The sequence below is a fragment of the Bos javanicus genome, chromosome 18 (genome assembly GCF_032452875.1).
Source record: "Bos javanicus breed banteng chromosome 18, ARS-OSU_banteng_1.0, whole genome shotgun sequence".
NCBI lineage: Eukaryota > Metazoa > Chordata > Mammalia > Artiodactyla > Bovidae > Bos > Bos javanicus.
The window spans coordinates 26,448,024-26,461,914 of record NC_083885.1 but is presented as its reverse complement, the minus strand read 5'-3'; the positions used below and the strand labels follow the sequence as shown (position 1 = coordinate 26,461,914).

Here is a 13,891-nt window from a genome sequence, read left to right as displayed (position 1 = left end):
CTCTTGGCTCTGGAGGGCGGGGTAGGGGGCAGGAGGGTGCACGGTGCTATGGAGGGGGCTGGGAGGAGCTCAGTTCTATGAAGGGCAGGGAGCAGGGCAGGAAGGAGGCCGGTGCAATGGAGGATAGGGGCTGGGGCAGGAAAGACCCAGGCTGCTATGGAGGGCGTGATGGGGGCAGGAGAGGTGCACAGTGCTATGAATGCTACGGGGTAGGGTGGGTGGGCAGGAGGAGCTCAGTTCTGTGAAGGGCAAAGAATGGGGGCAGGAAGGACGCTCGGTGCTATAGAGGGTGGGGGCTGGGGCAGGAGAGGGCCCCTATGGCACTAGAGCTGCAATGCGCTGCCTGCGGCAGTGAGGTCAGCTCTAGCCCTGCAGAGCACAAGTGAGGGCCAAGAAGGGGTCTTCCCAGCTCTCCACCTCCCCTAAGTGTGTGTGTGTGTGTGAGGGGGTGCCTGCCCCTTCCCAGTCTCGGTGTGATCGCCTGGGTCCCCATCCCCGCCCTCACCCACCCCCATCACCCCGGGGCAGCAAGACTCGGCGTGGCGCTTGCCCCACTAAGGCTCAGCTCCCAGGGGACGGGAAGCGGGGAGCTGAGCGCGCCGTCGTGGGCGCCGGCCCGGTTGCCCAGTGACCTTGGCGGAACCCTCCGCCGACCTCCCTGCACCCGCTCTGAACCAGAACTTCAGATCCAGTTCATCCTGATAGAGGCCAGATGTCCCCAAGAGGGGCGTCCCCAGGGCCGCAGGCGGACGCACTCGGAGCCCCCCAACCCCCAGGGCCGAGGGCTTTCATTGGCTCCCGGTGACGTCAGAGCTCGTCCCGCCTCCAGGTGGGCGCCAGCGCCAGGCACTGCGGCAGTCCGGGAGGGGGCTCTGATGTCCTCTCTCTGCCTGTCCCCCTCCCCTCATCCGTGACCTTGAGGGCTGGGGCGGGGAGTGGCGGGGGGAGCCCTCCGACTCGGGCTTCAAGACGAGCACGTGTGGGGCTGGTTGGATTCTTCCCGTCAACCGCATCAATAATTCAGAGGACCGAGTCTGCAGCGGCGCGGAGGCACTGATGTCGCTGCTTGGGTGCGGGTGTCAGGGGTGGCCCCATGGCTATTGGACCCCGCAGGGCAGGCCGGGGAGTACAGGGGTGGGTCTGCCCCTGCCTCTCCTTCTTAGAGTTAGAACTGCACGGATTCAGGGCACCTGCTGCCCCAGGGAGGAGGTGTCCTGTTTCCCCACCCTCCCCCCGCCCCCTCCCCACCCCGCCCCCTCCAGGTCCTTACACTGCTGGCTCATCGCCCCAGCATTGCCCTCCTATGCCCAGAAAACAAAGCACAGAGACCCCCTTCTCAGCTCCTCACCTGCAGGGACCCCAGCCTGACGGCCCAGTTAAAACCACACACAACCCAGACTTCTTTGCTTCTGCATGCAGTCCCCCCCAAACAACCATGACAACCCCCGCAGGGTCAGGAGGTCAGACACCTGCAGGTACGGACCCCAGACGCCTCAGGGAACAGCTTCTGCAGGGTTGAAGGGGTCACAGGCGCCAGGCAGAGCTGGGACGTGCCAGGCAGAGGGCACACTGTCAGTGGGATACACATCCCGCACACCCATCCACACGGGCTGACAGACAAGTCACAGCCCTTTTCGATTTCCGCAGAGATTTCAGTCTTCCCCCCGTCCTCCCCCGCGGACCCACCAACATTTCCTCCCAACCACGCAGCGGACCAGGGTCACCAGGAAGCCTGGGACCCGCTGATCTTGCCTTGTTACCCCCAGGGTGCGCCAATTGAAGGCAGAAGCACCGCCGGACAGAGGCAGAGCATGCCCCCGCCTCCCCGCGGACCTCGCGGTCCCCTGAGTCCTCACTCACCCCATCCCAGCACTCCGGCATCTTGCCGAGGGAGGCCACCCGCCTCGACCAGGAAGGGCAAACAAAGGCCTGAGTCACTCGAGTCCAGAGGGAGACTGGACGTCTGCGCAGGTGGGAGACCAGCGGCTCTATGGTGGGGCCCCAGCTCACGGGCCATTTATATGAGGAGCTGCCCGGCCTGGACTGGCCCCTCCTCCCTGCGGGGTTTGTGAGCAGCCACTCGCTCACCCGGAGCCCCTGCTCTTGGATTGGCTTTCAGGAGACAAATCTTGGTTCCGATTGGCTTCCAAGGTCCTCGGTCACCCCGGCTTCTGCTCCTCCCACCCCCAGCAACACATCAGTCAGGATGGTCCCCAGCTCCTGCAACCCACTCACCTCCCCCACCCCCGCCCCGCCCCACTGCACAGAGGCTCGGAATCGCAGCTACACACCGGGTCCCAGAAAGACTAGAGGCCACATGTACAGGTGCGCCCGGTGGCAGGTACAGATTAGCCTCTCACAGCAGAGCAGTCCAGGGTGCCCTAGACAGCACAGTCCTTGACCCATACCCTGGGAGCAGGGAGAGCCTGAGTGGCTCCCAAGCCCAGCCTCCACATCAGGAAGGCCTGGATCCCTTCACCTGGAGAGGTGTGGGGAGTCACTGCTGCCTGCGGCAACCTGGGCTGTGACCCTACTCCAGGAAGCTGTTCCTCCTCCACCCCCAGGGTTTCCCCTTGGGCAGTCCCCAATCTGCGTACATGGATGCCCAGTGCCTGCCCACTGGGGACGGGAAATGAGGGTTCTGGGGCCAGGGGGCCTGGAGAGATTTCGAGACCAGGGATGTGGTGGGCATACACCAGCTCTGTCCTCCCGCACCCTCATCCTGCACCCAGGCCAGAGTCCCCCTGGAGAGAGAGGAGGTGGAATGGGGGCAGGGCAGCTTGTCCACGTGCACACCCCGTCTCCCCATAGCCACACCCAGCCTTCTTTTCTGGGGTCACCCAGCCTGGGGCTTGGCTCTCAAGTCTCTGGGGAGCAGGACAGGTGCTGGGGGTTACGTGGCTCAGGATGTGGGTGAGGAGCTGGCTGGAGACAGGCAGGCAGGGTACTCAGATGAGAAGCAGGAGGCAAAGGAGAATAGAGGAGGAGAGGAAATAGGCCAGGGAGGGGTGCAGAGGAGGGAGCCCAAGGACTGAGAGGAGCAGGAGCAACAGAGAGGGGGCGGGGGGCGGGCGCCTGTGCCCCCATTCTGTCGCTTTGGTGAAGGAACCTGCCACTCGCCCCAGCTTTTATGGACAGCCGTGCATGCTGGCCGGCTGCCCTGGGGGAAGGCGGTTACCTCCCCATCTCTGGGTGCCTGGTGACCTGGTCAGCACCCACCCTCTATGCTATTCCCGGCCACGTCCTCTGCCTGGTGGAGGGGGAGCGTCAATAACTTCTCTGCCCCTTTCTGACCTCTCGCCATGTGGGCCTGCTGCAGAGTGCGGGGGCCTGTGCACTCCAAGGGCAGCCAGGGCCTGGAATGGGTGTCCCCCATCCCCTCACGTCCTGCCCACGTTCCCTGTTCCACGATCCCCATCCAACCTAATGCCCACCTGAACCTCTGAATGGCCTTCTCCACCCTTGGGCCTAGGTGACCTCGGATACTAGCCACTGCAAGCCATGACCCCCTGATTCTGCTCAGCTCAATGGCTTCAAATCCCCAGACTTGCGTCGAAGTCTCAACCTTCCCATCCACTAGCTGGGTGACCTTGGACAAGATTTTTCCACTCCTCTGTGCCTTAGTCTCTTCAACTATCAAACAAGAATTGCGCCTTCCTCACAGAGCTCCTAGGAGGATGATAAAAAGCTACATACCTCACTACAGACCCAACACCATGTCTGCCCAGGGGAGAAATGCGGTAATCTGTGTGCTTCTCCGAACTGTGGGTCTCTTCCCTGGAGGTTATACAGTTGTTGGGGCTGAACAAGGCAAGCTCAGGTCCTGGGAGCCAAACCCTGCTAGTCTCTGCTGTGTGACCTCTGGCAAGTCAGTCAACTCCTCTGAGCTGTCATATTTTAAATGGGAGAACAGCAGAGTAGCTGCTTGCATAAGGAGCTGCCAAGGATAATACATAATTTTCACAAGATCATATATGAGAAAGGATGAAGAATCTGAAGCACAGCGAAGTAATTTCTCCCACTCAGCGAGGAAGCAGTGGAGCTTACCGGTACCTCACGTTATTATTATCTTTTATTATTTTTAAAATTTTTGGCCACACCCCGAGGCATGTGGGACCTTAGTTCCCTGACCAGGGATTGAACTCCAGCCCCCTGCACTGGAAGGTGGAATCGTAACCAATGGACCACCAGCGAAGTCCCATGAGGTCACATTATTAAGAGTTGTAAATGCTTACGGCCTTAGTTCTCTAGCGGGCCAGACTCCCATCTAAAAGCTTTGCTATGTTACCTTATTTTGTCCTCTGAACATCCACTTTACAAGCAAGGAAAATGAAGCACAGAGAGGTCCTGTAACCTGCCCAACATCACACAGCCAGAGGGCTCAGAGCCAGGGGCTGCACAGAGGCAGTCTGGCTCCGGTGGCCACTAGTCACAGTCAGCCCAGGGACGAGGGCACCATCATCAAGCCTACAAACACCCGGGGTCTGAGCTGCCTCAAATTTGACCTCCAAGTTTGACCTGGAGGTCAAACCTACCAGGGTTTGGCTACTACGAATGAGGTAGTGAGCTGTGCTGGTGGTTACGTGGCAGGGTCACAACTTGGACCAGGTCCTTCCGCCTCCCCCACTAGCTGGGCCCCCTGAGGCCAGGGACTGAACAGGATAAAATCCTTGCCAGGCCTTGGCCCAAATAAGGACCATCCTGGCGGCTGCTTTACTTAACAAAAAGCAACCTGTGTGGAGTAACCAGAGCAGAGAGTAAGGTGCTTTTTAATACATGCTGCGGTCTACCAAGCAAAGATCTTGAGAACCAGGGTCTCACACACATGGGGTGACCCACCTGGCCTGGGCCTGGTATATGGGTGCAGAGCACCCCAGGATTCTATCACCTTTCACCCCCCAATCCGCCTCCCAGGGTGTGTGTGTTTTGGGGGCTGGCAGCACCACTGGCATCCGAGGAGTCCCATTCAGGGTCAGGCAGCAGCTCGTTGCCCTGGATTTTATTTCAGTAGTCCCTTGCACAGAAAAGGGGCTGTGTGTTCACACTCCTCAGCCCTCTCTTGGAGCAAGGAGGACAAAGGGCACTCTGGCTGGCCTAGGCTACCTTGTGGCCTAGGCTCCCTCCCCTGCCACTGGCTCCTGGGTCCCCACTCCCCCAGGTCCCATCCTGTCTTCCCCAGCAGCAGAGGCCTTTGTGATTGGAGTTAGAGTTCCCAGTGGACAGGAGCACGTGCCCAGGCACTGCTCTGATGCCTCCGCTGTGTCCTTGAAGGGGCACGTGACCCAGGGTCCAAAGCCTGGCTCAGATCCACATCCTCAGGTCCTCGCTGCAGAGCCGTGCTCCTCGGGGAGGAGCCTGCAGGCCGCTCCACATCCCACGTCACCCCTGCGTCCAGACCACGAGGCTGAGGCTGTCATGGGGCTGGGAGACTGACCTAAATTGGATGGTGGCCTGAGGGCTAGTTCCCGCCAGCCAGGAGGAAGGTCCCAGAAAGGTCTGACTTTGGTCAATAGGTTTTAATGGCCAATGGGGGCCCTGGAACCTCGTGAGGCTCCCATTCTGTCTATCGCGAGTTCTCTGAGACCCAGAGATAAATGGCCACGTTGGGACTCACAGGGGAGAAATGGCGGGCCAAGTGAGCGAAATCAGAAATCATCACGTGGAGGAATAAACACAAAGACTGATTTCAGTTTTCCCAGGGAATCTGGCATCAAACTGAAGAGGACATGGTTGTCCCGGGCAACTGCTGCCATGGAAACAAGAGCTATTCGGAGCATCAGTCTGGCTTTCATAGGAGGAAAGTGCTGATTCAGATGACAGCATCCTCACTCCCCCAGACCTCCCCTCCTTCCCCTGTCCTGCTCAGGGAGGGAGGGGGCATTTCTCCATGGGGCAGGGTGCCAGGCAAGGCTGCTGTGAGCAGTAGGGGTGGTTCTGAAGGCTGCCAGGTGCCCAGTCCCTGTGGCTTCAGGCTGGGGGCCCTCGGAAGGGCTGTGACCCTCATCTGAAACAGGCTGGGTCAGGGAGGGGCCAGCCAGCAGTCGGTCCCCTATCTGGGGAAGCTGAGTGGGGACCTACCTTCCAGTCTGTGTCCACAGCCAAGAGGAAGGAGTCAGAGTTCTCCTACAGGAAGGCAAACAGAGAAGGGTGGCTTGTTAGGGCCAGGCTGGCCGGGCAGGGAAGGGTGACCAGGAGGGGCTCTGCCTTGAGCAGTATCACTTGCTGTTCCCATCTTTTTTTTTTTTTTTTTTTTGGCTGAGCCTTGCAGCATGCAGGATCTTAGTTCCTAGGCCAGGGATTGAACCCACATGCCTTGTGGTAGAAGTGTAGAGTCTTAACCATTAAACCGCCAGGGAAGTCCCTCCCTAGTCTATCTTAATGTGAACAAAAGTGACCCAGGGCTTTCCACACACCAGGTTTCAAGCCATTAAATATGTGACAGATGAAGCTACGAGCAGCTACACACATGGATTTTTACCTCCTAGTGTTTTTTTACCTATTAATTTAAAATGTGAAGATTTCCACTTTGCAGGTGAGAAGGCTGAGGCTCAGAGAGGCTGAATCACATGGTGAGAAAGTGATGGAACAATCTCTGACCCCAAATTCTTGCTGTTCATCACTCTGCCCATTGGCCCCTCGGATGGTTTTCAAGGTCGACCATCAGGGCACAAGCTCAGGGGCTGGGGGATGAGGGCCTGACTGTCACACCCACTGTGAGGATGGGGAAGCCAAGCCCCACACCCTGAGGGAGAAGTGGGCTTTTCTGACCTGCACGAAGGCGCTGCCTGGGCCCGTGCCATAGCTGCCCCCATCTTTTCAGACCCACCTCTCAAAGGTTGGCTTTTCGGCTCATTTCTGCTGATGGTGTGCCCATCTGATTGGTACCTATTCTTCCCACTGGATTGTAGGTACCCAGAGGGTGTGGACCGTGTCTGGCTCGGCTCTCAGCATAAAGCCTGGCATGGACCAGGCTCCTCCAACACAAACAGACCTGGGTGAACAAGTCTGACGTCACAAGGACGGGAGCAAGGTTTAGATATACCCACTGCTTAAAAGGTGGTGGAGATGGAGAGCGGAGGGGTGGGAGCCCAAACCCTCGGCGTCTAAGTTGCCAGGCTCTCCTTGATGCAGCCTGGAGGCCCCTGGACAATCTGCACCCTCTCTGGGACTCTATCTGGGGAAGGAAACCTCATGGAGGGTGGGATCCCACATATCCAGGAAGAGCGGAGATCTGGGGCCTCTGCTCTGCCTTCTCTCGTGTCTGTTGAGAACCATTGTTGCTCCCCTCTGCTTGCTGTGGGCAGGTGGCTTAGCCTCCAAGCCTCAGTGTCCATGAGGATTGACCAAGGGCATGGAGAGCAGTCATTCTGTCCTGGCACCCCTGCACTGGGCTCTGGGTGCTACAGAGGCTGCTGGGTAACCATGTGGACAAAGGAGACAGACTAGAACCAGGATGTCACGGGAGGACAGCAAGAAAAGGGCAGGGCCACCAAGCGCAACAAGAAGGAAAATGGGCCCGCATCACAGGGATGGGAGGGAAAGAGCGAAAACCAGCGATGCTGATGTTTCCCTCTCAGAACGCGAAGGAACGCGAAGTCCATCCATCTGCATTCTGGCAGCTGGAGTGGGAGGCGTGGCAGACAGAATCAGACAGGACTAGAGGCTTTCACACCAAAAAGGAGGCCAAGAGGCTTTCATCTGTCTCAGGTGACATCAACAACGGCCATCCTCCCCCTCCTGGTTCCCCCAGGGCCAGTGCGGGGGTGGGGGGCTTTCTCTGCATGGGGAGGGGAGGAGAACACGGAGGCAGCCACTCCTGGACCCTCCGAAGGAGGGGGCGGGGCCCTGGGGGAAAGGGAGGAGGCTGGATATTCACGAATTTTGTCATCAGAAGACCTGGCCCGGGGAAGGGGGGTAGGCAGGGGAAGAGATGCATGCAGGAGATTTTCAAGGGGAGGGGCAGGACCCCAAACCAAGAAACAGCAGGAATAACACAAGCCAATCTGGAGATGCCGGAGGCTGGGAGGAACCACATGAACATTTCGAGGAAGACAGGTGGGAGAGAGGGCCCAGATGGGGCGAGGCAAGGAGGCCCAGGAGCAGTCTAAGGAGATCCAGGTGGGGGAATGTAGGCACGGAGCCCCAGACACAGCAAGCAACGACTTCAGAGTCTCAAATGGTGGAGGGATGGTGGGTGATCACATGGACGCATTCACTCCTCAGGAGACCCAGGGAATTTATACCTCGCAGGTGGCGAAAGATTTTAAAAAGTGCAAAAGGACAGGGGACAGGTACTATCATCCTGTGTAGCTGGACAGGGGGACTCTGTGGGTGTAACTGCCTGGGAAAGAGGCCAAAAGCAAAGGCAGGCAGGACTGCACCAGCGGTCACTGAAACCTGGGGAGGCCACGCTGGGAGCACAGAGGCGGATCTGGGGGCGGTGGGTTGGGGCCACTCATAAGCAGATGTGACTGGTGACCAGGTCCACTGCAGAAAGGGGAGAAACTCAGCTGGGGATTCGCAGTCTCGGAGGAGAACAGAGATGCGGGCCCTTGTGGGCGGGAGGGGTTGGGGGTACAGGCATATTCAGGTCCAGTTGGGATGAGAGAAGACACCAAGGGCAGCAGAAAGAAGGCAGAGCCTGGGGGCTGGTCAGAGGGGTTCTGACAAGGGAAGGGAGGGGCAGCAAGGTGCCAGGCCAGGCTGGGCAGAGAAGGGGTGTGGGGCATCTCCTGCATGTCCTGCCAAGGCGAGGGGTGGGAGAGACGCATAGAATGTGTGAGGCCACGGTGCCCTCATCTCTCCGTACCACCCACAGCTGCACACCCTGTGTCAGCAGGCAGCCCCCCCCGAGCCCTGGTGATGGGTGCAGGGGTCCCTGAGAGCCACCGTCGTGCTCTCACAAGAAGGCCGGTCTCTGCCTGCATGCCTTGAAGGACAGGCTGTTTGGGGGCAGGAGGACTTTACAGAGAGTTCTGGAAAACTTCTTTCTTCTGAACCACATCACAGTCTATAGCTTCCACCTGGCCCAAGTCTTTACTGAACACCTACTGGGTATCAGGTGCTGTGCTGGGAACTGGGGGAATCAGGGAACAAAACAGACAGGGTCTCTGCCCCAGGAGCCTGCAGGGCAGGGCCTGAGAGTGGCGAGTGCTACGGCCAGGCCTGGAGGGTGTGCAGGGGGGTCAGTATTAGACCCCGTGGTCAGAGAAGGCCTTTCTGAGGAGGGGGCATTTGAGCAGAGCCCAAATAAAATGAAGGGCCTGCTCTGCAAATTCTGCAGCCAGAATATCCCAGGCAGAGGGAACAGCTGGGAAGATGATTAGCTGGGTCAGGGAAGAACAGTGAGCCCATGAGACAGGAGAGGAGTGGGGTCGGGGGAGGTTGGGGGTTGGTGCAGAGCATATGCTGGTCCCAGGGAAGGACTGTGGCTGTAACTCTGAGAGCAATGGCAGCCGCTGGGCAACAATGTGGAAAGTGAGGGTATGTCTTATTTATTTTTTGGTGTATGCAAAAAAGGATAAATTTATCCGAGTCCCTTACCAAAGCCAAGAACAATAGTTAAAAACAGGCCTGGGGAGGGATGGTGGCCAGTAATAGAAATCAAATCTTGTTGGTCTAAGCAAAAAGGGAAATTTATAATTAGGATTCAAGGGTGACTTACCAAGCCCAAGGGCAGGACTCACCAAGGGCTGGAACAAGGGAATGGAGCATATTAGAATGCCAGGAAGGACATGGTGGACTTTAAAAGGTGGACAGAGTAGGGAGACCAGTGGGGCGGCTTCTCCAAGCAGAAGGAAGGGGTGAGGGGGCATCTCTTGGGGTGCCCTGCCAAGGGGAGGGGTGGAAGAGAACATGTGAGGTCAAGGTGCCCTCAGCTCTCTTTGCCACACACAGATAGATGCACATCCATCCTGGCATGGAGCACCCAGAGGAGATGATGGGGGATTGGAACAGGGAGGGAGTAGGATCAGAGTCAAGAGTCTACAGTGTCCAGGAGAGGGTGGAATGTGTGGAGAGAGTAACATGGAAACATACATTACTATGTGTAAAATAGATGAGTGTGCTTAGTCGCTCAGTTGTGTCTGACTCTTTGAGACTCCATGGACTGTAGCCCACCAGACTCCTCTGTCCATGGGGTTCTCCAGGCGAGAATACTGGAGTGGTTTGCCATGGCCTCCTCCAGGGGATCTTCCCAACCCAGGGATCGAACCCAGGTCTCCCGCATTGCGGGCAGATTCTTTACTGTCTGAGCCACCACGGAAGCCCATGTCAAACAGACAGCCAATGGGAATTTGCTGTATGACTCAGCAAACTCAAACCAGGGCTCTTACAACCTAGAGGGGTGGGATGGGGAGGGAGGTGGGTGGAAGGTTCAAGAGGGAGGGGACATATGTATACCTATGGCTGATTCATGTTGATGTTTGGCAGAAACCAACTCAATACTGTAGAGCAATTATCCTTCAATTAAAAATAAATGAATTAAAAAAAAAGTCTACAGTGTCCAGCTCACCAGTGTTTCCTGACCATTGCTGGGGGCTGCCCTCAGGTAATCAGGCCTTAAAAGTTAACTCAAGGTTCTGTCTTAGAGATGGGGGAGGGGAGGCAGGAGAGTTTCCCAGGTGGCACTGTGTAAAGAATCTGCCTGCCAATGCAGGAGATTCGAGAGATGCAGTTTGATCCCTGGGTCAGGAAGATCTCATGGAGTGGGAAATGGCAACCCACGCCAGTATTCTTGCTTGGGAAATCCCAAGGACAGAAGAACCTGGAGGGCTCCAGTCCATAGAGTTAGACACGACTGAGTGACTGAGCTTGCACCCAGGCATGAGGGGAGGGAGGGAGACTCAAGGGGGAGGGAGGGAGGGAATACATGCATATTTATGGCCCATTCATGTTGTATGGCAGAAACCAACCCAACATTGTAAAGCAAGTATCCTCCAATTAAAAATAAAATTTTAAAAATGTGCCCTTCTCTGGACCAGGACTGCCAACCTCATGTGGCTGGCCCCCTGGGCCCTGCACAGCCACTCTGACCCCACATGCGGTGCTCAGCAGCTCTGGGGCTCACCTTCTGGAGGGAGGCTGTGGGAGGTGGGGGCAGGGCAGAAAGGGGGTGTGCTGAGCACCCGGGGACTGGGTTCCCGGCTTTCCCATCTGTGAAGTGAGGGAGCCTGGCAGCATAACCAGCAGACAGCTGCGGCTATGTTGCCCCAGAATTCCACGAGCAGTGGACCCCCAGGTTTTCCTTGCAAGGAGGGAAAGGGAAGCCATGCTGGAAGTGACCATTAGTAGAAAGTGTGGGCAGAATTAATTCTGGAATCTGATGTCTGGGGTCCTGATGAGGGCCCTTTCAGGTAAAATAACAATCTCCAATGCCTTGGGCCCACTGCTCCTTGGGGCTCTGCTGGTAATACCTGCCCACCTATCTCAAAGGCTTGTGAGGAAAAAAGAGAAGCTGCAGACCTGAAAGGGTTGAGTGAGGGGGGAAGTGTGGTTCTGCTGCTGGAGGCAGCCCTGGCCAGCGGGGACCCTGTTGGGGTCCAAAGGCTGCTCAGAACCTCACTCCCTGATAACTGTGTGACCCTGGCCAAGTGAGTTAACCTTTCTGTGCCTCAGTTCTCTCATCACTGAAATGAGAATAACTCTTCTAAAGAGCCTCCCTGCCTCAAAGACAGCCAAAGCCCCAGCGAGGCTGGCTGGATGTTAGTTGCGTGGGCGCTCAGCCCGCGCGGAACTCTCTCCCGGCAGGGACAAGGCTTCCCAGGTTGGCCTGAGGATTCCTGGCCCTTGGTTCGCGTCGCGGTTCGGAGGGTCAGCTCCTTGCCATCTGCCAGACTAGAAGGATGGACGGTCAGCTGCTTGCCATCCGTCAGACCAGAGAAAAGGCGCGCAGTTTCCTTCCTAGCCACGAGGTGGCGCCCTCCGCCCCCAGGACCGCGAAGGCGCGACTACTCACCAGCTCCGCGGCGTCCTGGCCCCGGAGCAGTGGTTTCTCCTCCGGGAATCGCAGCTCCTGCAGGCCGGCCATGGTCACGTCGTGCAGCAGGAGCCCTGGGAAGAGAGGGCGAGGACGCGGGGTTAGGGCCTGGTGCGGCGGGGACGTCTCAGCCCGGCGGAGAGGACAGCGCCACCCCGCACTGGGACAGGGGCATCAGGCACCACCCGCCCGCTCCGCTCCGTCCCCGGATCGCGGTCCCCAAAAGCAGGCCCAGCTCAGCGCTTCACCGGGGCAGCAAGGCTCAGGGGAGGTCATTACATTATTTGCTTTTAAAACATGTTCCCCCAAGCCCCCGACGAAAGGAAGAAGGGGCGAAAAGGGAAGAAAAGAAGGGAGGAAGGGAAAGAAGAAAAAAGAAAGGAAAAACAAAGCGACACCATATACCATGACCCTTGAAACAATTTCAAGTGAATTCCATTTATTAAGAAGCAGGGGGATACGTGTGGGGAAGCCCCCGGTGGTCAGAAGTGGACAGTGGGGTCTGGAGGACACGGAACTGAGCTGAGCTCAGTGCTTAGGACAAGCCTGGGTGAGGGGGCCTCTGAGAGAGGAGGGGGCTGGCAGTGTGACACTGACGGAAGGGGTGCCAGTCACGACACACCACCAGCAGGGAGGGGTGAGACTGTGACCCCTCAACCACAGCCACCAGGCGGAGGGGCCCAGGCCTAATGGCTGCAGGTTCTGGGGAGACTCTGGGCCTCTGAACCCCAGGGGAGGAAGGGTCATCTGTGCACATGTGTGTGTCTGGAGGATCCAGTGTTTGGGGGAAGGCAGACAGAAAGGGTTGCCAAGACCCCACAATCCGTCTAGTCTGGAACCACCATTCTTCGCTGGGACTGTAGGATGGCATAAATAAGAATTCACCAAGAGAAACACTAGGCAGGAATATGAGCTGAGAACTCATAAAAGAATTACAATTAGCCAATAAATACAGGGGGGAATATTAAAGCGCACTAGACATCAAAGATATATATATATATATTTTTTGCTAATGGAATTGGCACACTTTGCAGTGCTGGCAAAGATGCACCAAAACGGGCACTTTTCTTACACTGCTTGTGAGTGTATAAATTGATACGTCTTTCTGAAGGGCAGCTTTACAGAACTGAATTAGAATCATTTAAAAGGTTCTTACTCTTGGACTCAGCAGTCCTCTCCCTGGGAGAAATTTCCTAAGGAAACCATATGCTTTCCTTAGGAAAACTAGCATCTAATGATTTATCTCTAAGAAAGCTCACCCCAGTGCCGTTTATAATAGGGGAAAAAAAAAAAAACTAAACTAAACTAAAAGAAGCCAAATGTCCACAAATAGGGAAGACAATAACTTGTAAGATTATTTAATAATGTGAGAAAATGCTTGTGTTGTAATAGATTTTTAAAAAGAAGTTGTAAAACATACAATATTATCAAAATTACGAGAAATATGAATAGTTTCACACACACAAAAAAAAGCCTGGAAGGCTTTTTATAAAGTTAACAGGTATTATCCCAGAATGAAGGACAGAAAACTAGCACCTAGAGTCTGAAATCAGGGAGAAAAAAAAAACCATTAAGAAAGACTCCCTGAAGATCATTAACAATTCTTTATTCTGGCAAAGCACTCCACGGCTCCCAAGGCACTTTCCTGTGTTGTTAGATTTCACGCTGATGGGAAATGTGATGAGATAACCAAAGCTCAGAGAAGTTCCAAGCCCAGATGGGGCCAGGCCTGGAAATTCCTCATCCAGCCCCATGCTGGTGCTGTAACACTGTCTGTCCTGGAAGGACGTTCCCTATTCTTCTTCCCAGCCTCCCTCCCTTCCCCTCTCTCCTTCCTTCCCAATTTTGTTATCAGTCTATCTTAAAGGTGAAGCCCTCAGACTTTCCTTTCTGCCCTGAAAGGCTGACCATCCC

General features: G+C 56.4%; 1 protein-coding gene across 8 annotated transcripts in view; it reads right to left on the bottom strand.

The window, feature by feature from the left end:
• The window catches only part of NDRG4 (NDRG family member 4), a 42,690-nt gene that overhangs the window by 11,423 nt on the left and 17,376 nt on the right, over window positions 1-13,891 (bottom strand). For 5 of the 8 annotated variants that reach the window (XM_061387391.1, XM_061387395.1, XM_061387393.1 and 2 more), the window contains exons 2-3: window positions 11,957-12,051; window positions 6,079-6,123 (exon numbers count right to left, since the gene is read on the bottom strand). In XM_061387391.1, the coding sequence (XP_061243375.1) occupies window positions 6,079-6,123; window positions 11,957-12,028 (117 nt within the window). In that variant the 5' untranslated portion in view covers window positions 12,029-12,051. Of the gene's footprint in view, window positions 1-1,860; window positions 2,164-6,078; window positions 6,124-11,956; window positions 12,052-13,891 lie in introns of those variants that run through there. The other 3 variants (XM_061387392.1, XM_061387396.1, XM_061387397.1) reach the window with 3 other exon arrangements.